Below are 24,919 nucleotides of genomic sequence, written 5' to 3' on the forward strand. Positions count from 1 at the left end.
AGTGTGTTTTATCTAAATTCAAAATCATTTAAGGTGCTCCAAAATTTAATTTATCTGGCTTACCCTTATATAATAAAAGTTAAATGAAGGCAGATCTTTACTTATATGTTATATGAATTGATAAGATGAGCTTTTATATACATAAAACTGATAAGATGAGTTTTTATATACATATTTCAGTGGATACCATGTTGAACATAGAAAGCTAACCTAAATCAAAATATCCAGATGTATATGTATCTCGAAAGCATTTCCCCCCCTTTGGAGAGACAGCAAATAGGAAGCTAGAAAGAGGAAACACTATAGTATGAAAGGGCAGCCCCTGAAATATGAGCACCTACTCCAGAGAGAGGGCCATGAATTTACGACGAGACCTAGATTTGGAGGTAAGTATTTTCTTTACAAAACTCATATATCACAATCCATTCATTGCACAGTCAAAATTAGTTTTGAAAATTTGAAGTCAGTAAAATTTGAAGCAAATAAAACCAAAACATAACATCATTAATTTAAAAAAAAAAATTTACAATGATCTTCTCTTGAATGAGAAAAATTGATAATATATACTTTTTAAATTGATTCCAAAGGCTCATTTTTCTATTATATTCACTCTTAAAAATAATATATGTCCAATAAATAGAAAATGGGCATATCCTGCTTATACAGCAATTTATTTCTGCTACAACCTGTGAGTTGAGTTACACAACATTCACATAGTCTTGTGGATTATTCTTATAAGCTAAGCTAAAGTGCCCAGCCTTCATGGAAGGAGTATGCCAAAAACTGTGTTCCTTATGAACCAACGCTACTGTGTTTTTTTTTTCTTCTTATCACTTTTATCAATTAAAATTGATTGACATGTTGGCGAGCCAGGCACAATTTCTTAGATGTGTCATCCTTGCCAGAATTTTTCTAAAGATTCCAAGGCTCTCAACTACCATTCCCAGTAGACTGTTTCTTCCCAAATTTACCCAAGGCTTTTTATAACATATTTATCCTGTACTTTGAGCTCTATAATTCTATAAAATTTCTAAAACTCTTTCCCCTCCCTCTATTTCGTTGGAGAGGATCTTGGCAAGATTAAACTTGTCGAGCTATTGGTCTTTTGAGCCACAAGGGGGCGCCCGTCACGCAGAAATGGCTTGGAACTGGCCTCTCGAAGCCCCCCATTATAAGCTCAAAATGATGTTCTCTTTCAACACCAATTCAAAAGTCTGCCCTAATTCCTGTCAGGTTAGGTTCTTCAATTAAATGAATTCCTATCCTAGAGGAAAGGGGTTTTCTGGGGCCTATTTTACACTGCTGAAAGTCAGAAAGAGAAAAAAATGACTGTCCTTGAATTTGGACCTTGAAACAAGCAGTCTAGAAAGACTGTCACTCAAAGTGGTCAAAGGGCCAGCAGCATAATCAGCTAGGAGTTAGTTATCAGTGTAGAAGCTCAGGTCCCACCCCAGGCTTTCTGAATCAAAACCTGCTTTTTGACAAGATCCTCAGGTGATTTGAATTTAGAGAAGCACTGCTCTAGATTACTGAGCCACCCGGTGACTGTTACCTTAAACATTTCTGCCTTCATTCTCCCTCTCCTACATCACCCCCACCCCACCCCCAAGAGAACACAGAATTGACTTTACCTTTCCACTTCCCTTGATCTGCAGAGATACATGATAAGAATTTTTTTTAGTGAGAATGGTTTTTATTTTTAAAGCAGTTTTTTCCCTGAGGCTATTCCGTGGGATTATTAAAAATGCAATTTAAATGTTCTACTTAGTGACAAACGACCAATCATCCCAAGATTAAGAAATTTTTCTGACAGTCATGGACTGGGGCTAAATGGTGTCTGAATGGCTGTGTGTTCAGTCAGTTCAGGCAGAAAAATCTATACATTGAGTCAGAAGTGTCAATCTGGTAGCTCTCTGAAGTATAGTCCTTAACCTTCTCTTGTTTTGGTCAGAACAGCTTCTTATGACAATGACCCATTTGTCTGTTCTCACAAGACTGCCTTCCTGGGGGAAATCAGACTGCAGCACATAAAGGACCAGCTTTTAATTTATCTTCTCTTTCTTTCTACTTGTCCAAAACACAAACACACACACACACTTCTTTCCTCTTGAGCTAAATGTAACTTCAGCACTTCTCTTGCCTTAATGTGTTTTTCTAATTAGCTCTAACATTAAAACCAGCTGCTACTGCAGTGTTTCTTACTTTTATAAAGCATTAGAAGATTAATTGACTCATTATGTGGAAACAGGAGGATATAAATTTAGGGGAGCTTTTTGTTTAACTTGGGTTATAAATTGCAGCTCATTTTCTTTATTTATGTTTTCTTTACCCTTTACATCTCCCATAACTAAGAGATTTTTGTTTTGGTTTTAGTCTTATAGATGATCACTTCTTTTGTTTCCTTAACATGAAATCATTTCTAGATACTGGCTACTGAGTCAAGACAAAAGCTTAAAAGTTGTAAAAATGCTTATATAGTTTCTGCTTGTCAAACAGGACTATATTGGGAGCCTGAGGGACATGCTATATTAACTAGCTTTAGGTTTCAATCCTAATCCATAGGTCTGTATTAACTAACTTTAAATTTGTGGGAAGTTCTCTAACCTCTCTGGGTGATTTTCCTTATATGTCAAATGGAGCTAAAATCAGTTCTCTTCAGGCAACAAATAACTGTAACCATAACATGAGATAATGTATGATAATATGATTTATTTTAAATGTACTATACACATAACATGCATAACTTTCATTTAACTCTCCTTATTCCATTATTGAATTATATCTACATATATGCCACATGTATTATATCCAGACATTAATTAGCCTAAGTAGGGAAACTTTTCTGACCTGACCCTTCTAAATCCTAGAATCTTGACTAAAACAGCTATGTGGGATTCCTATAGGAAAAATTTCTATTTTTTTCAGCAAAAGTTAAGAGTTTTCTTTAACTCAAGACTACACAGAGGCAATAAAAATTTAGATGAGAATTGGTCACTATTGAAAGAAAACTTATGAAGGCTTTGTGTATAAATATGTACATTTTTAACATATATGCATTAAATTTCACACAATACTACAAAGTTGTTAACATCAATTTCCCTTTTAATCAGGAACTAGTGGAATCTTCCGTGAGGTGTAACAAAGAAATGTGTCGATCTCAGCCTGGCTTCAATTCTCTGGTGGTGTCATTTAGGTTCTCTCAGCCCATGGACCTGATCTATATGATCCAACTATGTTTACATTCTCAACCATTCTCTGTTGCTGCAGTTCTGACTTTGAGTATATACTAATCAAACTCGCTTCTAAGGAGTTTGATATACTAATCAAACTCGCTTTGAAGGATTTGCTTCATCCCAAATGCAGGCTGTGATTTACTGAGGATCTGGGAAGTGGCATTTCTGACTGTGTGGCAGTGTCCTGTCATCTGTGTTCCTATAGCCTGCCAAGTGCTGTCCAGATAAAGGAGGCTGCATTTTTAGCAGGAGGGAGTCACGTTTCCCTGACTCATGAGTTCCATGGCTATACCACTCCCTGTTTATAAAATATGGCCACACGACAGAGAATACCTGATCCTACATGCTTTTACTTGTTTTCAAAATGTTCTTTCTTTTCATATCTCTATTAATTAAAGAAAGAACCTGGAAACACCACTTCTGTAATAAAATTAACTATGAGAAGGAAAATGTTGGGTTGTTATTGGAATAACATTGATCTATACATGTGCCTTTTTTTAAATGTAATTGAATGTATAGTTATATATCAATATTTTGTGGACAAAATTGTTATTGAAAAAAACTTGAAGGGCCTCCCCTGGTGGCGCAGCGGTTGAGCGCTGGGCTACGAAGCTGCCCGCAGCCTCTACAGCGCTGGTTCGATCCCTGGCCACCGGCGAGGGTCCCACATGGCGTGACAGACCTCTCCTGTCACGCCCGCTGCTCCCCTCAGCAGTGTATTTCTTCATCAGTCTGCCTGTTCTGTTCCCCACTCTGGCTCTGGGAATTCTCTCACCCCCTGGTGCTTCTGACTGTACCCAGTGCTTGTATAAATAAATAAATAATTCTTTAAAAAAAAAATAAGTGTCTATATTTTAAAAAAAATAAAATAAAAAATAAAAATCTTGAAAAGCCATTCATGTGCAAAATTGATCTCTATCTCAGTCTCTCTTCTTTGAGTGTTTTCCAAATAATTTTAATTATTTCTACTAAGAAATATTACCCATTCTTCTTTCTGAAGGGTCTCCAGTGCCAGTGGGTATAGATCTCCAGCTTGAAAGTATTGACAGTATTTCAGAAGTTAACATGGTAAGTTTCTCTATAAGATAAAAAAATTAATGTTTTTATTTACAGTAATTCCTCAAATACTCATTTCCACCCAAATGCCAACTGAATAAAAAACTGTAGGACACATTAAAATTCCAGAAAGGCCTAAACAAAATTTTCTATGACCTGTGACATCTTGTTTCAATGTCCTTCTAGTCCTTGTCATTATTTAACTCATATTTATTTCAGTTCAATATCAAACCTTAAATGAAACTTCCTTCATTTTAACCATTCTACTTCCCAAAGGGAATAGCTTCAGTTATAGTCACTACTCAAAAATGCCTTGTTCAAAATGTTTCTGCTCTTTGGTCCGACACTACTTAGAGTTTGTAGAGCTAGAGAAGCAAGTTCTCATTTCCCCTCTCTTGGCATAATCTTTAATTTCTCCTGGAATGACCTAGTTTGCATCCAGAATTCCCACTGTCTCCACCCTGAAGCCTTTGAAAGAAACTCATCCTTTTTCCCTAAAGATCAGACACTGGACTGGATTCTCCAAGCCTCATTGAAAATGCTTTCTAATTAAAAATAACCTGTGTTGGCTGCTTTTGATTCACATTTATCATTATCCCACCCTGAATCATTTTCAATTCCTCTGGGTTTTCGCTCCCTTTCCTCCCAGTTTGCTGCTGAGTCTTCTCCCAATAGTGCCAGGCAGTAGTGACAGATTCATCATGAGTCACTGTGTCATTTGACTTCACACACTCGGTGTTTGCCCAGTGACCCTTGGATCAGACTGAACATCCAGTATATGCTTATAAAGCTGTCCGGAGCCTCCCTGGTGGCTTAAGGGGTTAAGACACAACCTATGAAGCTATCCTATGAAGCTATCCGCAGCCACTGCAGCACTAGTTCAATTCCCAGCCGGGGAGCTGCCCACATGGTGCAGCAGACCTCTCCTGTCTTGCCTGCTGCTCCCCTCAGCAGTGTGTTTCAGTTGATCTGCCTGTTCTGTTCCCCACTCTGTCTCTGGTGAATCCCTTCACCCCTCTCCGGCACACACACCTCTGGCCTGTACCCCAGTTCGTGTATGCATAAATAAATTAATTTTTTAAAAAAGCTGCCCATCCCACACAATTCTCTGTAGAGCAGTGTTATGGTAATGAACGGATTGTTCTATTTACTCCCCCCCCCCAAAACTAATCCAAAATTATCTATGAGGCTGATAATCCCAGATTTACCCAGAGCAATAATAATAATACTACACACCTCTATTCTGAACCTAAGGAAAACAAACTCGTTCATAATTAATTAGCGACTTAATTTTAGTTTACTGAGATTTTTCAAACTTCTATATGTGTTAGCTCAAGAAAAATGTGAGTACTGTTGGGCAATAAATTATAGTAAGAGGTAAATAATTGTGAAAGTTTATCCCATTGTCTTGGCCCACACACAATGGCTTCAATTAAGCTAGGAGTGTTTCTGTTCGAACAAGCAAAATGTTAAATGTAGCTCCTGAGAGCCAACCAAAACTCAAATTATTGACAACCCATTTTTTATGCTAATGTAATGTTCATATAGCTTCGCCCCTCATCCTACTTGCTTACAACTGGGATACACGTGATCAATTCAAATTCCTGAACCATACTGAATCAGAATCTCTAGGAACCAGTTTCTGAGGGATGTGTATTTTAACAAATTTGCAGGCAAGTCTCTAGTACCTGGAATTTGAGAACCACTGTTTCATGATTCAGTTTCTCAAGCTGATCATTGTGTCTTTCCCAGGACCTCTGAAAACTCTTAACAAATTCTGTGACCAGGTTTTTATGGGGCTATGGTTTATTCAATTCGGGGGTCCTTCTTTAACAAAAAACAATGTAATTTCAAATGCATAAATTTATGGATGAAATCAAGTGTAAAAATGAATATTTATTTGAAATGAGAAAATAAATCATGGCTTGAGTTTAATCCAGGCCAGGGAGCTAACCCACATATGGCACATCAGACCTCTCCCGTGTCACCCACTGCTCCCCTTAGCAGTGAGTAATTCTGCTCCCCACTTTGTCTCTGGTGAATCCTCTCACTCCCTGCACCTCTGACCTACACCCCAGTTCGTCTATGCAAAAAAAACCCTTAAAAATCTAAAATAAATGAATAAATAAATAAAGACACCTTGTTCACCTCAGTAGTAATGAGCTGTTACCAGACTTTCATAAAGGCTGTCTTTGTTTTTTAAAAATGCAATTAAAGGAATGTACTATTTTCAATATGACTTTTAAATCAGGACTAACATGGGATGTTAATAAGTACTGGAGTCAAGCCTCACTAGGAATTGGAGACAGAGCAGCTACTTCTGGCCAAGGAATGAACTATTTCAAATTATTTTCAATGAAGGCATGTCCATTAAAGGATTAATTCAGTGGATTGTCCTTACCATGCATGTTCCAAAGAAAAATTTGGCCTTTACCTGACTCCTGGGATATAACCACTAAACTTTTGGAATATCCTGCCTGATAAGGACCCTGGGCCAGGCCAGAGAGTTTGTTCTAACAATGTGATTGATGGTGGGGAACTGCAGTCAAAAGGTATCAGTTTGACCTCCGGAAGGCCTGGAGACTAAGGGTAGTTAGACCTATGTGACCAGTCCTCACAGCTCTGGCAGCTTCTGTGGCTAGAAATACTCCATGTGTGTTGTCATGCCTCACTGCTAGAAAATTAAGTGCTTTCCATGTAAATCTACCAGAACAGGACAACTAGAAACTTGTTCCTTGTCTATCCTGGACCCTCACCAGGTTCCTTTTCCATTACTGACTTTAGTCTGTATACTTTTCATTGCAACACACTGTAAGTATTAATATAAAAGCATTGATGAATTCTGTGAGTCCCTTAAGGGAATCATTGAACTTGAGGGCGGTCTTGGTGACCCCTGAACACAGGAGGAGTCAAAATTGTTGTCTGCACAGTTTTTTAAGCTGAAAAGAGAGCTAGTCCAAGCCCAGACTAGGTCACTTGGTTCTGACATAATCTACTGACAAAAATTCTCTACTTAAGCAAACTCTGTTTAGGCTCCTCTGAACTTGTCACCTAGGTCCCAATTTTGAGCTTTCGTATTTGTCTCCCCTAAGTCCATTTAGCTGCAATCCCCTCAATGTCTGATCACCCTCTACACCTGATCAGGTTCCTCATCCTGATCGCCCTGGCCTGCCTCAGCAAGAATCCTGTTAGCTTCATGCAGCCAGAATCTCTGGAAACCGACATTTCTTCTGAGTAATTTTCCAACCCTAATCCCCTACTTCCTCCTCTTTAGCTATAAATTCTCACTTCTTGTTATATCTGGAGTTGAGCCCAATTGTCTTCCCTACTAAAAATCCAAGGACATTTTTCCTTACCATCCTTTAAATGGTGTCATGAATAACTTTTTCTTTAACACTACCCATCTAACTTCCTTAGTCGTTAATTTATTCATGTGGACCAACAAGGAGGTAAACTCAAAGACTTCAGAAGTCCTTCCAGCTCTAAAGTACTAGCAATATGCCAAATGACTGTTTGTGACACAGAATCATCCAGACAGCTCCCTGAGGGGCGTTTTGCTGCAGGACTAGAGTTCAACCCTTGGAAGAAAAAATGATTCAACTTCTCTGATCAGTGGGGGCACAGTGGGTAAGAGAAGCTGTTGCCTTTGTGTTTTGCAGACTTGCTAAAGGCCCTTTTAGGAAACTCTGATCTGCTATTGTAGATACCAAAAGTTTTACTTTAAGATAGGATCATAGTACAATGTGCCTCTGCCTGAAGACAGGAAAATCTAGGAGGACATAAAATTTGAAAAATCAATCCTCATCAGCATGAAAGTCTTTTGACTTAATAGCACCTGAATTATGTATTGTGCTCATAAATCTGTGACTGAAAATGCTTTGGGCTTTTCCATCAGTCTTAGAAAGAGAATTTCCTCAGGTAAACTTGCTTAGTGAGGGAAACCTTAACCGTGTGTTTTTATTGCCACTTTTATTACTAGAAATTATTTAAGTTTGCATCTTCCAGAAATCAGAAAATACTTAAGTCTGTTTAAAATTCTTCTCACTTTGAAGTGTGTTTTTCTGATAATAGAGCCAGGAAACACAGAGGTATCTAACCAGGAAGTGCTGATCAGAAGCAATTACTCGAACAGGAATTTCTCATTAACACTAAATCTTAAGCAAATTACCTTGCTTTCCTGGTTTGCTTCCTTGTATGTTATTCCCATCAAATGCCTGTTTTGCATGATTCTTGAAAGGCACACAAGGCAGGCAAAAACTCAGAAAGTTGCTGGGTTGCGTGCCTGACCACGTGGTTAAGTGATCTGCAGTTTTGTTGTCTCTTTATAGGATCACTGTTTCGGCCATGTGCTTTATGGATTTCAGCAGGGTTCCTTTAGACCCTCAAAATTGTTCCCTGTAACTGGAGAGTTGTAAGTCTTGTTCTCTGATGGAGTGAGCACATGTGATTACAACATACCATCACATATTTGCTGTAAATAAGCATTCTCCTAATAAGCACTAAAAACAAGTTTAAGTTAAATATATTTGTCCAAAATCATTTTTGTCCAAAATCATTGTTTTTGCTTTTGTTCTGTTTTGTCCTAAGGTTGATGGCAGATTGTCAAATGAGAAGATTCAGGGGGAAAAATGGTTTTGATAATTACATACTCTGCAATCTCCACAAAGGTTACAAAGGAACAGCTCCCTAAAAAGGTGTATTCTTGCCAATGTTATTAACTTAGATTGACAGAGACTTGTCAAATTTGGAAAGCTCTGGAATTCATGTTCTGGTATGAATCACAACCTTCCATTTTTTGTACTTGAGTTCCCCAGAAAAACTCAACTCTAGATATACACCCCTTCATCAAAGCCACTAAGCTGAGCCATCTCCCTGTCAATCACGCTGACACATCAGCTGTTTTTGATATGACATCTTAAAAGCTGCCATTTTTCGGAATGTGTCTGAAATGCTGGGAATCTCCATGGATGCCTCCTACATAGATATTCTTCCCCGAATCCTGAGAAATTTTCTATACAGCCATTTGATTTTGGAAGAAAATTTTTTCATGAGTCACCTCACTTTGGAATTTTATGCAAGACAACTAGAAAACTAAAGGTGACTAAACATCAATGCTCAGTCCTGTGAGTGTAAGATGATGCTGTGGCATCTCAAATGCACACGATGCTGATGCTCTCCATGTGTGCAGCTGTCTAAAGTGTTCTAACTCATCACATGGGCACAAGTAAAACCTCCATGCTATGCCATTGTCAGGGTCTAATTTTTGGAGATATTTTTCTTTTTGAAGACATGATTATAGTGAGTCTGTTAGCAAACATATTTTTTGGCACCGAATATATACATGACCTTGAACCAGGCACTGGTATGTATGTATTCAACATGATTCAAGACCTTGTGGAGTTTGTAACAGTTTATTCTGGTGCAGGAATGTTGTTTTCTTGTTTAAGGTGCCTACAATGAGGAAGATCTAATACTTTGCAAGAAACAAGTCCCTCCATACTGATGAGCATATTTTTCTGTCTCAGTTCTTTGTTGAAGAGTTCAGTGCATCCAGTAGGTTCACTTTCTATAGCAGCACAGGTACAGAATTTTATATGGACAATTCATCAGCACTTACTGAGCATCTACTGTATGCAAAGTATTACAACATGTAAAGAGACCTAAATCTAAAAAGTGATCCATTTGACCAACAACATCATCCTTCTCTTATGGGCAACCACCTCCACCTTTCCAATGCATCATTCCTCTCCTCTAGAGGTAACTGCCTTTAACTAGTTGCCATGTTTCCACTGTTCACTCCTGCAGTCTATTCTTAATATATCAGATATATTGGACATAAATACAGTTTTTCCTGTGCATAACATTCCAGTGTTTTTCCATTCCAGTGTTCCATTAGCAACAATATTCAGGCTTTCTGACATGGCCTACAAGACCCTACACGATCCATCTGACCTCACCTACAACCCTGACCTTCTACCACATCCTACTTGCTTGTTCTACTTGCATCCTACTTGCATCCTACTTGCTTATTCTCAATCACCCCTGTCTTGTTCATGTGCAGGCTTTCTGCTTTGGCCTTTTCCTCTCTGCCTGGAATGCTTTTCCTCTAAACTTTTCCTGACCAGCTCCCTCATGTCATTTAGGACTTGTTTCAAACAGCATCTCCTCAAAGAGTGCATTCGTAGTCCGCCTCTCTAAAATAGGCTCCTTCCTCACCATTCCCTTTCTGTTTGTCTTCACAGCACATACCATTACCTGAAATACATCATTATCTGACTGTGTTGTCTGAGGGCCTGACTAGAAGAGTGCAGGTTCTCTGTCTTCTTCACTATTTGTTCCCCAGTGCCTGAAATGTGCCTGCACATGATAGGTATTCTATAAAACCAGCTTCATGGGTCAATCAGTAATGCACATCATTGTCCCAAATAGAAAATCCATTCAAAATCTTGCCAATACTGTTCACTCTCTTTTATGAGAGAAGTGCTTTTCGTTTGGCAACATTTATCCAAGGCACTTTTTAAAATTATATCTAAAGGATTTTCTAGGACCAACAGCTATTTAATTTATCCAGAAGAAATGCTCTATTTTTCTCTTCTATTTGTTCTACATTGCTTGGAACTTAGCAGATGATGCTATTAATTGCAATGCCCATTGCTTTTTCTGATTGTATAGGTAACACTTAATTTTTGATCAGTGATATATCCCAGCCACATAGTTAATGCTCCATAGTTAATTGTTGAATAAATGAATGAATAGTAGATAATTTAAAAAGGATTCGGAGGGGCCTCCCCGGTGGCGCAGTGGTTGAGCGCTGGGTTGCGAAGCTGCCCACAGCCTCTGCGGCTCCGGTTCGATCCCCGGCTGCTCCCCGGCCACCGGAGGAGGGTCCCACATGGCGCGCAGACCTCTCCTGCCGCCCGCTGCTCCCCTCAGCAGTGTACTTTGGTCCTTTTGCCTGCTCTGCTCCCCGCTCTGGCTCTGGTGAATTCTCTCACCCTCCCGTGCTTCTGACTGTACCCAGTGCTTGTATAAATAAATAAATAAATCTTTGGAAAAAAAAAGGATTCTGAAAACTTCAAAGAAAAGATCTTTATAATCCTGCTTCTTAGAAATAAACTATGTAATTATTTTGATATGTTTTCTGCTCCTCCTTTTCCTTGTTTTTCTCTATATAAGTGATTATAGATATACTTTTATCAGGATTTTCAATGCTCTTCATCATAAATTAGATTAATATTTAAGCAAAGGAATACATGTAATGAACAATAATACATATTAGAGTATAATTTATTTTTTAAAACATAAATATAATTAAAGTAATTACATTTTATAATTATATACTTACATTATACTTTCATAATATACTTTTATAATGATTGCATTGTAATTTACATTTAAAGTATACTTTACAGTTTTTTCACTTTACTATTGTTAAGATGAAATAGCTTTTGCACTTGATAAATTGTGAACAGGACTTTGCAGTGTGTGATGACATTAAGATGAGATACATAACAAGCATAGGAATCCCAAACTATTATTTCCTGCAAGAATATATAGAACATATCTTAATTATAGCAATGGCAAAATCTGAAATTTCTTTAGATTTTGAAACACAAGTGTATACATTAATATACATCCATTGATATATATCAGCTGTCTTCTTTTTTTTTTTTTTTAATTTTCTAGAGGCATGTCTTATTTATTTATTTATTTATTATTTGTTTGTTTGTTTGGTTTATACATGCACTGGGTACAGTCAGAAGCGCGGGAGGGCGAGAGAATTCACCAGAGCCAGAGCGGGGAGCAGAGCAGGCAAAAGGACCGAAGTACACTGCTGAGGGGAGCAGCGGGCGGCAGGAGAGGTCTGCACACCATGTGGGACCCTCCTCCAGTGGCCAGGGAGCAGCCGGGGATAGAACCAGAGCCGCAGAGGCCGCGGGCAGCTTCGCAACCCAGCGCTCAACCGCTGCGCCACCGGGGAGGCCCCTATCAGCTGTCTTCTTGAAAAGAATTAGTTAAATTTCACTTCCAAATTACAGCTTCACTAATTAGCCATTCCATTGGCATGACTATCTCTTTACTTGTGCTTGTCAGACTTTTTGAGCCCTGCCATGCAAGCTCAACTCTAGTTGATTTTTATCTTCTTATGGTCATATTTTAATCTGTCTAAAGGCAAACAAAATACTGCATTGAAAAAATTACTCAGAGGGATGCTTTTAAGATTTTTTAAATAAACTAAAAGTTATTAATATTCAATATGATTACATTTGGTTTCTAAGAAAAATGGAAAAAATAATTTTAAATATACATGGTTTGTGTTGCATGAGATAGTTATCCATAATAAATTAAAATTTTAAAAAGCCAAGTTACAGAAGTAATTTCTCTATTATCTATTACATATATATATATACATATATATAACACATATATGAAGGTTAACAATAGATACCTTTGAGAACTGCATATAGATTTGGGAGATTTTTAATTTTATTTCAACATTTCTATACTTTTAATTGGCTCCCATATGAACATTTTAAATAAGAATGGTTAAAATGGGCACTAAGGTTATTTTAAAAGCACAAGAGTAAAGCACTTCGATAGTCATATTTAAATAACATGTTAAGGCCTCCCCGGTGGCGCAGTGGTTGAGCACTGGGTTGCGAAGCTGCCCGCGGCCTCTGCGGCGCAGGTTCGATCCCCGGCTGCTCCCCGGCCACCGGAGGAGGGTCCCACATGGCGCGCAGACCTCTCCTGCCGCCCGCTGCTCCCCTCAGCAGTGTCCTTCGGTCCTTCTGCCTGCTCTGCTCCCCGCTCTGGCTCTGGTGAATTCTCTCACCCACCCGCGCTTCTGACTGTACCCAGTGCATGTATAAATAAATAAATAATAAATAAATAAATAAATAAATAAATAATCCGCTGTTTAAAAAAAAAAAAAATAAATAAATAACATGTTAATAATCATGTCTGGATTCATTCAACCATTTCTTAGGTTTAAGAAAGATAAGATTTTAGAAATTTATTTTGGTTCACAAGAAGTGGTAATTCTGCCTCACATTAGCTATGATTATTAAGCATGGTCCCCTGAAAGCCAAATGCAAGTGTTTTTCTCATATTAGTGTCCCCCTTATATACATTAGCTTTGTCAAAATAGCCACCATAAAACCAATGAATCACTAAAGTAGTAATAGGTAAAACATTATTGTCCACTGACCAAAAAGACAGAGAACACTTAACCAAGTCATGGAATGAGGCTTAGGGGCATTTTGCTAACAGCAGCTTACACAGTGGGTGGGGGTGAGGAGGGCAGTCACTGTTTGTTCTTCACAGTGATTCCTTATAATTTTAGATATCTCCTAAATAATAGGAATTGACCACTGGTCACCTAATAGCAACATTGGTAAATGAAAAAAAAAATTGGTAAATGGTTTTTTTTGCTTATGTCGTTTGAATGCATCAATAAGAAATGAACCTGGTCAAGTTAGTCTGGCAAAATAAGCTAAATAAAGCTTTGTTGGTGTGACTAAACTGTTTTGTCTGCTCAGGGAATTTTTCAGTGGGTCTCCCTTTGTTTTGGTTTTAAAGACTTTATCCAAAAAGTTTTAGTATTTTTTTCTTCATTCCTACCATTATAAATATCGCCATAACCACTAATACCAAATCAGTTGTACAGAAAAATCTATACTTCTGGTCTGGTTACAAGAGCCAGAATAGAATCTTAATTTCCATTTTGTAGCTGAACCACCAGATTCTCACCTTTTTTTCTTGGCAATTTTAACAAGCAGGTGAGGACTTCTGCTCTCTCATCCCTTTCAGTGTCCCCTCAAACTCATATATTAGAGATTTATAAAGGAGAAAGAAATGACTCCTGCCCCCATGGGATGCATTGAACAATTATTCTTTATTGCAGCATTTTATAATGGTTTAAAGAACTCTTTCTGAAGAAAGAATGCTCAAGTTCAAATTCTGGCTCTACTACTTATTAACAATGTGACCTTGGGCACCTATCTTAATCTCTCTAAACCTCAATTCCCTCGTCTTTAAATTGGTTTCATAACTCTCAATCTCTCAGGATTGTAAGGATACATGATTTAATACATTTAAGTAACTCAGAATAATGTCTGCCATATGATAAGTGCTCAATAAATATTATCTAGTAACTATATCATCTTCATCACCATCATCATCACCATTTTCACTAGCAGCATTATCTTGTTCTTTTCAATACAGACTGAGATTTAGCATTAACCTTTGAAGGGGACAGTCTCCAGATGTAAAAACCTTCTTGAAAAGGTAAAACCATATACACTAACAATGTTTTCCTTTATGAAGTACCTTCACAGCTTTTCCTTATTTTTAATCTCACAATAATTATAGGAAGCTATAACATCAGAGATACCATTATTCCAGTCTGTAGACATATTCAAAATTCTCTATTACACACAATAAAAAGGAGGGCTGTTGACTGGTGGGTGATGGATGGTGACTGGGCATTTGATGAAGGGCATGGGATGATATATGCAGTTGCTAAGGTGAGAAACCTATGCTTGAAACCTATACAGGTTATGCTGATTTAAAAGTTGAGTTGGTGGCAAGAAAGTGAGGGAGTGAAAGATGGAGAGAGGTAGAGAAGGAAGAAATAAAGAAAATATTTATAAAATGAAGGCCACTCAAAAATCTTTAGTGAAGAGTACACATACAGCAGTGCACATCAATCTGTATTCATAACAAAGACAGTTATAAAAGAAGCGTTAAAATAAAGTAGGCTGTGACATAGCATAGTAGCAGGAAGGGCACAGTGCAAGATCTCTGATCCAAGCAGATGGGGTAAAGGAGGAGTCCTGGAGCCCTCAGTGGCTTTTTGCAGGCTTTTATTGGGATTTACCAGGTACATGGCAGGCAGGGGTACAGGAAGGCAAAGTCTGGCTGGATGGACTCCCAGCCCCCACCAAGTCTTCACTCTTTCTGGGCTCTCTGGTGGCCTCTGCTTCTCTGCCTCTTCTCTTCTGGTCTTTTGCTCTGCTGGTGTCCCCGTGATGCTGCCCTTATAAGCTCAGTCTCTCAGCCCAGGTGTACCCACCCATGCAGCCCACACCCTACTCCAGGTGTCCGTCATCAGGCATGCATTTAATCTAATGGCAGGCGGTGGAAAAATCTGATGGCAGGCGGGTGGAAAAACTTACCCTACGCATAGGTAATACAACTACTAAGTAGCCTAAAAATAATGTTTATTTGACTTTAGAATGAAATATGTGAAGTATCTCCCACTACTCTTGGCAATGAAAATGTTGAGTAATTCCTAAAACTTATATTAACTGATAGTGAGGGAGGACCTCAGAATAGGTGATGAAAAGAAAGGTAATCAGTGCCTAATTGAGAATCGAATACCTGGAGCAGAGTTTACATAGAATATTAGGTATATACCTTAGTCCAAATGCCTAAATATTTACCTGATCCTTGTAATGGGTTTGCCATCGTCCGTTTCCTGAAAAGTTACATTGAGACTAGTAAAAGCACTCTCTAACAACACCTATGCTTTTATTTGATATTTTTTAGCCAGTAGTCTCTATGTTTTGAATAATTTTGTCTCAAAATAAATTGAATTTATTATAGAAAAATAATCTTACCACTGACTCATAAAAGATGTATTTTCATTTTTATTCATTGCATTTTCATTCGTCTTATTTTAGTAAAGACTTAATACAATTGGCAACGCAGTGATTATGAAATAAAGCAAGATAATATGAATTAGAAATGTATGAGAAAGAAAATTAAAAAACAAGAGTAAGGTAATATATAGAATACAGCATGTAGTTATTAAAGAGTCGCACACAGAGAAATCCTACAGATGACACCCAAAATTGCCTTAAACTTCCTTATAGCCAATGGGGGAAAAAAACAAACCTGCGCAAAAGATGTGTGCAGATGGGACCAAAATTGTTGCTTTTGAATCACTTCAAAGAACTAAGTATTAGATGCATATATTCCAGTAAGAAGCAAAGAAACATCATTTGGTCCCTTTTTTGCAGATTTATCACTGATAAATTAATATTGCCTGTGAAATTTTGAAATAAAAATAATTTATAGATATTCCTTTTCCTTGTCTTTGAATCCTTTGCTGTCTGATCCCAACTTAGAATCCAGTGAGCTAGTACCTACTGTGAATCCTTTCCTTCAGATAAAATACTTCAGTTGGCTGCTTGTTATAACTAACAGGTAGCTTTTTGCCTTTCATGCAGTCATTAGTGACATACTAAAGACTTGCAGAAACACTGTAAGCACAATACATTTTGGAGAAAAGTCACTAAAGGCCAGCTCACAAAATATCATTACCATTCATTCCTGAATTGCAAGCATGGAATTTAAGGACGATGTTTGTGTCACATAATTAAGCATACTTCAGTTAGTTCCACAACTACTCAGCAAGCACCAGACCCAGGTCCTGTAAATGCAAGTAAGAGTGTTAAGTGTCATTTTTCCCAAAGAACTTGGAGTCCAAGAAGCAGTCATTTTACTGAATGTGACTTTTCTATGAGGAAACCTGTTCGAATGAAAATTTTGGCTTTTTCTCATAGGTTGGTACAACAGGCTTTTCATCAATTTTGTGCTAACGAGACATATTTTCTTCTTCATATTGCAACCTGTTTCCCAGCTATGTTCATGGTAATGCTCTTATGGGTTTCGTTTTGGATTGACCAATGAGCTGTTCCTGCAGGAGTTTCCTTGGGTAAATCTTTCCATATCTTTGTGAAAAGTTAATATGGGGAAAAGGTCAAGGAGGAAAATCAAAAGGGGTGATAAGAGGAAAAGACAGGTGTAGTTTAGTAGGGATAACTAGAGATGTGCACTCAGGTTCAAGTATTTTATGCTGACAGCCTCAGTGGCAAACTGTAATTCAGCACTTTCCTTGGCAACCCAAACTTTAGGTATGAAGGGTGCAGTGACTGACAGGCAGCTGGATGATAATAAGGAGAGAGGGTGGAATTATGAACCATAATCAGTCTCACTTTACAAACCTATTTTTTTCCCCTTAGGAAACCTCCCCATCCTTTGCCCAATTCCATTTTGTTTTACATGACAAACCCCGAGGTCACAAAATAACCTTCACACTAATTTACAATATGCTGTTGGTGCCTTAATAGCCTGCTTCTTGGGAATATGGCTGAACGTAGAAATGGGACTGCTAATTAAAATTTAGGATTTAATTTAAATGCCAAATCACAATCAGTCACAGTGGAACTTCAGATATTGTGACACTTTCATTGGTAAGAGAATTTCAGGTAGAGAGACATAGGGAGCTTCATTAAGTCACCACGCAGATGTGATTATTTACTCATCTAGCATTTTCTAATCCCCTGTAACACATCCTAATTTATGAGAACCATTTAAGAACCACATTGAAGTTATTGAGCTCTTACAAAGTAGAAGGTGCCAAGCTAAGCATTTAGATAACATGTTACTTAGTAAGAACCCAAGAGTCTTCTTGGCTGGTTAGGGGGAGCACGCCCTCACCCTTATTTCTAGTGATTTCATTCCTTCGTCTGTAACACTTTAACTAGAGGGAAGATTGTTATAAGTGATTTACACTCATTTTAATGATCACACAATTCATTCCTGAAAGGTTGATTTTTAAGTTAATGTTCACAAATTATATGCATACTTCAAAAGATCATTTGAAAGGCATAAATGGTGATTAATATTAATAATTTGTTCACCTCTCTCCCCTATTAAAAGCTTCAATCTATAGGCATTTGAGATTTGAATATCTTCAAGGGAAAAAAAACCCATCTGACTGAATAATTAAATTATTGTGGCTGTTGCTTCACATCAGAGCTTCTGTGCCCTGACCTCAGTACAATAGTGGGGCTGTGGAGACCCAAACAGTTGACTAAAGACACATTTCCAGTCCTTGAGACAAAATGAAGAGGCATTCAGTATCTAAATCTAAATTTCAGTTGAATTCCTGAAGCTGAATGTTCAGCACTTACATTATGAAAATGACAGCCATTAAGAGCTGAGTGGAGAATGCTGAAGTACATTTAAGTCACCCCTGAAATCCTGTGCTTTTTGCAGTCACTCTCCCCCATCCATTAGTAGATTTATGTAAAAAAAGAATATACAAATCAAAAGTGTCCCTCTCCCCCAACTCCTTCCTTAAATAAAGAGAACTACAGTGTTACAGTTTTTTCATCCTTTATTTCCTGTACTCAACAAACCCTCTTCCCCACTCTATTTCTATTGATCACTTTAAACAGGGCAAATCTTAGTACAACTATAGTAAATTAGTATTACTAAGCACCCACTTTAAGCAGGGGAAATCTTAGTACAACTACAGTAAATTAATTTTACGAAGCACCCTCTTAAGGAAAATGACTGATAGTTTGTTGGCTCCTACCAAAAATAGATAATGCAATTCCCTTTCATTGGACCAAAAGTCATCAATTTAAAATACACGACGAGGCCTATTTGGCTGGCACATAAACTTTGTGTTCATTCTAATCCCTTGTTTTGTCCACTAAGCACCATATTACCCTCTATTGAAAAAAATCAAGTTCTATCTGCCATATCTTAAAAAAACCATCAAGAAAAGACATTTAAAATTTTTGGTACTAATAAGGTAAACTAAATAAATGTTAGTTCAGGAGTCATTCTGTTTTACCAATGAATTCTTGAAGCCAATGAGAATTTTGACCTGTTGAAAAGCACAGATACCTTCACACTTCCTGAAATAATCCTATACTGAATTTTATAGTATTTTGTCTCAGAGATACACCATATATACAGATTGATTTATATCTAAAAAACAGGAAATCTCCTTATAGGTCTAGCATGAGTGGCAGCAGGTTAATCTGTGAAAGGTATGGGTTTTGTATTCAGAGAAAAATATTTCAGTCCTGCTCTTGACAAAACTTAGGCTGAATAGTTAGCCACTCTCATTTCATATTTCTTTTCTATAACATACAGCAATAATATTTTCCTAGATCTGCAGGGAGTAAACGTTCAATAAATTCAAGCAAGTTTTATTTAATAATCTTGGCCTCAGCTTCACATACACCTGTAACATTAATAAAAATTCTATATCTCCATGTTTATGTAGCAAGGAATGCAAACAGCATCCTCTGGCACGCAGATTGTTAATATTACGGTTGTTGGGAGAAAGCAGGGACCCTGAAAGAGTGGCCTTTGGGGTGGTGAGAGCTGGAATAACATTTAAATTTCTTATTCTGGAGTTTCCATAAGTGTGTAGGTGAGATTTCAGGCACTCCCCTGGTGATTGTCAAATTGTCAACTTGTGTTGGTCTACATTAGACAAAAGGAAAAACTTCATTTGAAATTGAGTTGTCACTGCCTTTGATATGGGCCTCCCTTGGTTGAGAAGCTGGCAGAATTACTATAGAAAGGGTAGAAATGTGTTGGTAAAAGCTGTCCACATGCTGTGTCTGTACATTTAGGAGTGAATCACAGTGCTCTTCCTGCTGTTCAGTGCTCTGTCTGTTGACATTAAAATGTCCTCACAACTTATAAAAATCATTAAGGATTCCATTTGCACCTCCCTGGTGGGAATTTAAGAAATAAAACCATGCCAGTCAGTGTACATTTCTAATATTTACAATACTATACTTTCCCTCAGGCAGTAATCTTGTAGTATCCCTCTGAGAAATTAGTGTAGACACAGAACAGCTCTCCCCAAGGCCAGCATTTTATTAAGGAAATCTTGGAGTCACTTCTTTCTCCATTGTCTCCTAGAACCCTGATCTCATTACCTTCAATGCTCATGCCAGAGCATTAAAAAGGCAGGAAGAGAAGGAAAAGGAAAGGAAAAGGAAGGGAAGGTGGGAAGGCGAAGATAAGTGAAAAAATTAACTGGCATTTCAGTTGCTCAGTAAATATTTACACTGAGCTGAGGCTCCATTACTGCACTGCCATTCAGATCGCAATTGAATTGTTGTTTCAGTAACAAGAAGCAAAGTAAGAGCAACAATGAAAGGTTTTAAGAATTTGATATGAAAGAAGAATATGGAGAATGGCAATCTTTAATGCTACTAAGGGAGAAATAGCCTTCCCGTGAATGAAATATTAAAGATGGACACAAAGACAGGTCCTTAACAGTGCAATTTGTGAAATGCTGGGGAAGGTTAATGGAAATGGTCTGGGAATTTATTTCTCAGGAGGATTTTTTAAAAACTGAATAAATTTTACCTTTCTGGGCCTATCTGAGAACAGGAAGCACTGGTTCTTCAAGACATGTCTGCCCCTGAGGTCTTCAGATGCTAGGAAGGAAATGTTATGGACAGTGAGAGTGGGGGCAAGAAAAAGGAGTGGAAAGAGAACTCCAATGAGAACTTCTTGCTTAAATGCAAGATGTGTACTAGGTTAGCAAGCAGGGATTCTCCTCCTGCTTTGTTGTGGAAATGCATCCCATTGTGTAATACAGGACTGAATGGTTATGTCACTGTGCTGGTCCCTATTCTCATATGGCAGCAATCATTACCACGGTGCTGCCCATGTCCACAGTGATCTCTGGTGTGAGTGCCTCCATGCACCAGGTATCCTGCATCACAGCTGCGGACGTGTACCTATGGGTCAGCTCTTTGTGTTTGTGTCTTTGTGTTCCGTCGGTCATTGAGTAGGCAGTGGTGAACTACCCCACCTCAATGGGAGACTGGAAATAGTTTAAGAAGAGAGAGAAGGTACTGCCTTACTTTGACTATCAGATCCCATTTGAAATGGGAAAAGAGTCTCTTACACTACACTACAACCCTCTTCTTGTATTAAGTCACGGGATGGTGACAACACAAATTGAAATTTAGTCTCTGCTCCTTGCTAGCTGGTTTCCAATCATTGTCCTTGTTTACCTTTGCCAGGAGTTTTTTGGTATGAAGAATTTCTCTCAGTATGCCCCTTTCTGCTGACTTTACCTCTTGAATAGAAAGGGTTGATATGCAAACCACACCTTTCAAGTGGATGATAGTGATAACAATTAATAGCTAACATTTAATGAGAATTTATTATGTATTGGCATTGTGCTAACTACCTAACAAATATTATGTCATTCAATTCTCAAAGTATTCCTGAGAGCTCAGTACTTTGTCACCCTCATTTTACAGAAAGGAGCCTATGGGTAATAACGTGGCCAAGGTCACAGAGCTCAAGAGGAATCAGGGTTTAATTTTGGGTCTCCCTAATTCCAAAGACTGTGTCCCTTAATCAAGAAATGAACCTGTTTTTAGCCACCAAGAGGTAGGATTTATTTTTTCCTTCTTGTCATTCAGGAGAGTGGTAGCACATAAAGGGAGGTTTCTCCCGGACAGTATATTGGGAATATGGTGTCTCTGGGCTCTAAATGTTAGCAGGTTTCTTGTGGCATTGCTTAACAAATATGGATTGGCTTCTACTTGCTTCATTTCACAAAGGTTTGGGTGCTCTGTGGTGAGAACTGACATAAGATACTGGACTTCAGATACCTACTGATCAAATTATTCAAATTAATTCATGTTTGCTAGTCTACACTTAAGAGGCCATATATGTATATGACATATACAACATATATACACATATACGTGTAATTTCAATGAGATATATTCACATTGGTTTAAGAAATTCTTAAATGAGCATTTATATACACCCAAAATATTATTTACTGTTTTTTACACTTCTAGTAGAATACTCCATACTTTTCAGAGTGTTTTTATATCCTCTTCTGCACTGAACCCTCATCTCAGTTCCCTGAGGTAAGCCTTGCAAAGATTATCTCTGTTTTAAAATAGAGAAGCAAAGTTTTAGTGAATCTAATTTGCCAAAGAGTCAAGCCATCAGAGCTGCAACTGCATTTCAGATCTCCTGTATGCCATCTTCATTCTTTTTTATCATTTGAGTCAAAGCTCTAATAGGAACTGATCTTGATTTATTGTAGATTTTTCAGTTTATTTGGTTGGCTATAAATGAATATGTGTCCATGTCACATACACACCCACAGCAACTGCTGTACAGGTGTGAGAACACTAGAAGTGTTTACACTGGTAGGTTGCAGTGGATACATAAGCACCACATGGGTTTCTTACAACTTTCAATCAGTAGGGCTGGAGTGAGACCTGAGGACCATTTTTCTAACAGGCTTTTTCTAATAAGCTCCAGGTATTGCTGATCCATAGCTCACACAATGAATAGCAATGATTCAGATAATCTGTGAAGTGAAAGGTGACAGAAAAATGCTTGAAGAAGGGAAGAATTTTGATGTCCTTGGGTTTTTTTGTTTGTCTATACTACTTGAATTTTTCTTCACTTGATGCTGTATACAACCTTTCTGTATACCAAAAGCATAGTACCAAAGCATAGTTCTTTTTAAAAATTAGTTTTTATTTTTAATTGGCATCCTAGTGGTAAATTTATTTAATTAATATGTAGATAGTTCTAAATTTTTATAATGGAGAAACAAAAGGTACCCTTGCTCTTTAAAGAAGCTGTCTTCTTTAACACACTAATGCCATTTTTGTTATGATAAAGTGGTGTCCCCTGGGTGACTAGCAGTGTTCTGAGTAGCAAGGGAAACCACTGAAGAGACTGTGCATGTTTATTCTAACCTCAAACCAGTTGAATATATTATTAATGTTATTGGCTATTTGAAGTTATTCTGTCTTGGTCTGCTTTTATGTTTACTTTATCCAATTACATTTTATTATGGATAGCTTCTACAAATAAAACAAAAAGACACAACCTAAATAGAATTTGGGTCCTTCGTTAGCTCACTGGAATCACAAAATAGTTTCTATGTCTTTAGAATTAAGTAAAATATTAGTTTTTTTAATTACTATGAACCAAACATCCTTTTTGCAGCATTTACTCTGCAGTCCCCAATTTGAATTCTGAATAATTTCATCTAGAGGTAACCTGTTCATATTTGTTCATTTCTAAACTTCTCTGCAGATTGAGAAGTGATTCTCTTTTCTCAGAATGCAATTAGTAATAGTTACTCCCTAGACATAGCACTGTACTGGCGAGAGCTGCTATCTTCCACAGAGTAAAATCTTAGAGAAAAATAGTTTAAATTCAGTCAGACCCTGCAGCCAGAAAGCATCCATGAGTTCTCCCTTCCAAAAAATCAAACAAAAAAAGCCAATTTCATGTTGTTTAGTTGGGCTATGGTGGCATCATTTACAGGTACCATTTTCAGAAAAAATGGTAAGGCTTGGCCAGTTTGCATTTTAAAAGAGCATCTAAAATCATTTCCTTCTCCCACACTCCAACCCTAAATTTAAGCATAAGTGGATCACCAGATGATATCGTTCTGCTTTTTGGATTAAAAAAACACAGTGACTGGGCATACTGCTATGTTTTTTCTAAAGAGGAAAAATATATTGAAAAGCAAATCCAGTTGACTTATATTGTTCTTCTGATAAGTTATGTTCAATTTCAACTCACAGACTTATGGCAAATAATTCATACTACTCAGAAGCAAAAGGAAAAGCCTGAAACTTTTCACTTCTGGGAAAACACACATTGAACATGGCAGTCTACTAGGCCAGGACTTAATTAGAAAATATTGATACTACAGTTACATAACATTTATTTGTATCAAGCGCAGATATCCCTTTGGGAATAATTACGAGCCTCTCTAAATTCCTATTAAAAGTAAATCTCTAAAATCTTTCCCACTTATTATTAAAATGACTTTTAATCAGATACCAAAGACAAAAAAGAATTCTATTCTTTAAAGCAAGCAAAATATTTTTAGAAATTACTGGAACTAGTTTTTAAAAATTTGATTAGATTTTTATTTTAATTCCTATTCATAAAAACACATTCATGACTTCATAACAAAAATCTTTCTGTCAGGTTTGTGCGATGTACAATATTGATGCAGTTCAAGTCATGGCCTTTGATGGCTGTTACCATGACAGTGAGATTGACAAGGGCCAGAATTCCTTGTCTACCCACTCAGAAGAGGATTCCATTCAAGGGCAATGCACAGCAGCCCTAGTACAGATTTGTCTTGCATAAAGAGAAGAAAGTCCCTAGGAAGACATGTTGGTAGAATTATTCTGGAGAACAATCATGACATTGATACCTATTCAAGGATATTATTTCCCACTGTGTATATTCTATTTAATTTGTTTTACTTGGGTATATATATATGAAGAAGAATTCCTCATGTATAAAACTTGTTTGGAGTCAAAACATATTATAAGTAACAACTTCTTGTGCTAAGAAGTTACAAGATAGCTATCTGAAGTGGTAGGTAGGCTGTCACCTCTTCTGACCTACAGAAGATTTGAAAGTTTTCTGATTTACATTTAGGAAAGAATTTAGTTCCTTGAAGAATTTTTACTGGCTAAGTGTCGTAGGCTTGCATATTATTGAAAAACAATTTCCATAGGAAGGGCTTTGTAGCTACTTTACCTAAACTCTCTTTACTTTCTAAATGTAAATGTTTTGTATTTAACTAAGGAATAAATTTGGACATGACAATAATTCAAGGAAAGTTTGTTCCTTAGTGCTGTCTTAGAGCCAGATTACCTAACAGAGCTGAACCCTCTTAAGGAAGAGCATCTCTGTCAAGGTGGAACCATGACACTCACATCGCTGAGATTCCCATGAGAACCTCCCTCTCTGCTTTTCAATCAAGTCTTTTATCT

At 37.5% G+C, this 24,919-nt stretch overlaps 1 protein-coding gene across 1 annotated transcript; it reads left to right on the plus strand.

The window, feature by feature from the left end:
• The first annotated feature begins 329 nt into the window (after positions 1-329).
• On the plus strand, positions 330-24,421 carry GABRR3 (gamma-aminobutyric acid type A receptor subunit rho3). Its single transcript, XM_054701113.1, is given in 12 exon segments — positions 330-386; positions 3,111-3,279; positions 4,234-4,301; positions 6,775-6,841; positions 8,599-8,700; positions 9,737-9,764; positions 9,766-9,869; positions 16,862-16,927; positions 16,930-17,013; positions 20,769-20,977; positions 24,120-24,230; positions 24,233-24,421. Coding segments are annotated over 12 exon segments (1,254 nt in total).
• The last annotated feature ends 498 nt before the right edge of the window (positions 24,422-24,919 follow it).

Source organism: Talpa occidentalis, unplaced genomic scaffold (genome assembly GCF_014898055.3).
Source record: "Talpa occidentalis isolate TD23 unplaced genomic scaffold, MPIMG_talOcc4v2.1 talOcc4.4, whole genome shotgun sequence".
In the NCBI taxonomy this organism is placed as follows: domain Eukaryota; kingdom Metazoa; phylum Chordata; class Mammalia; order Eulipotyphla; family Talpidae; genus Talpa; species Talpa occidentalis.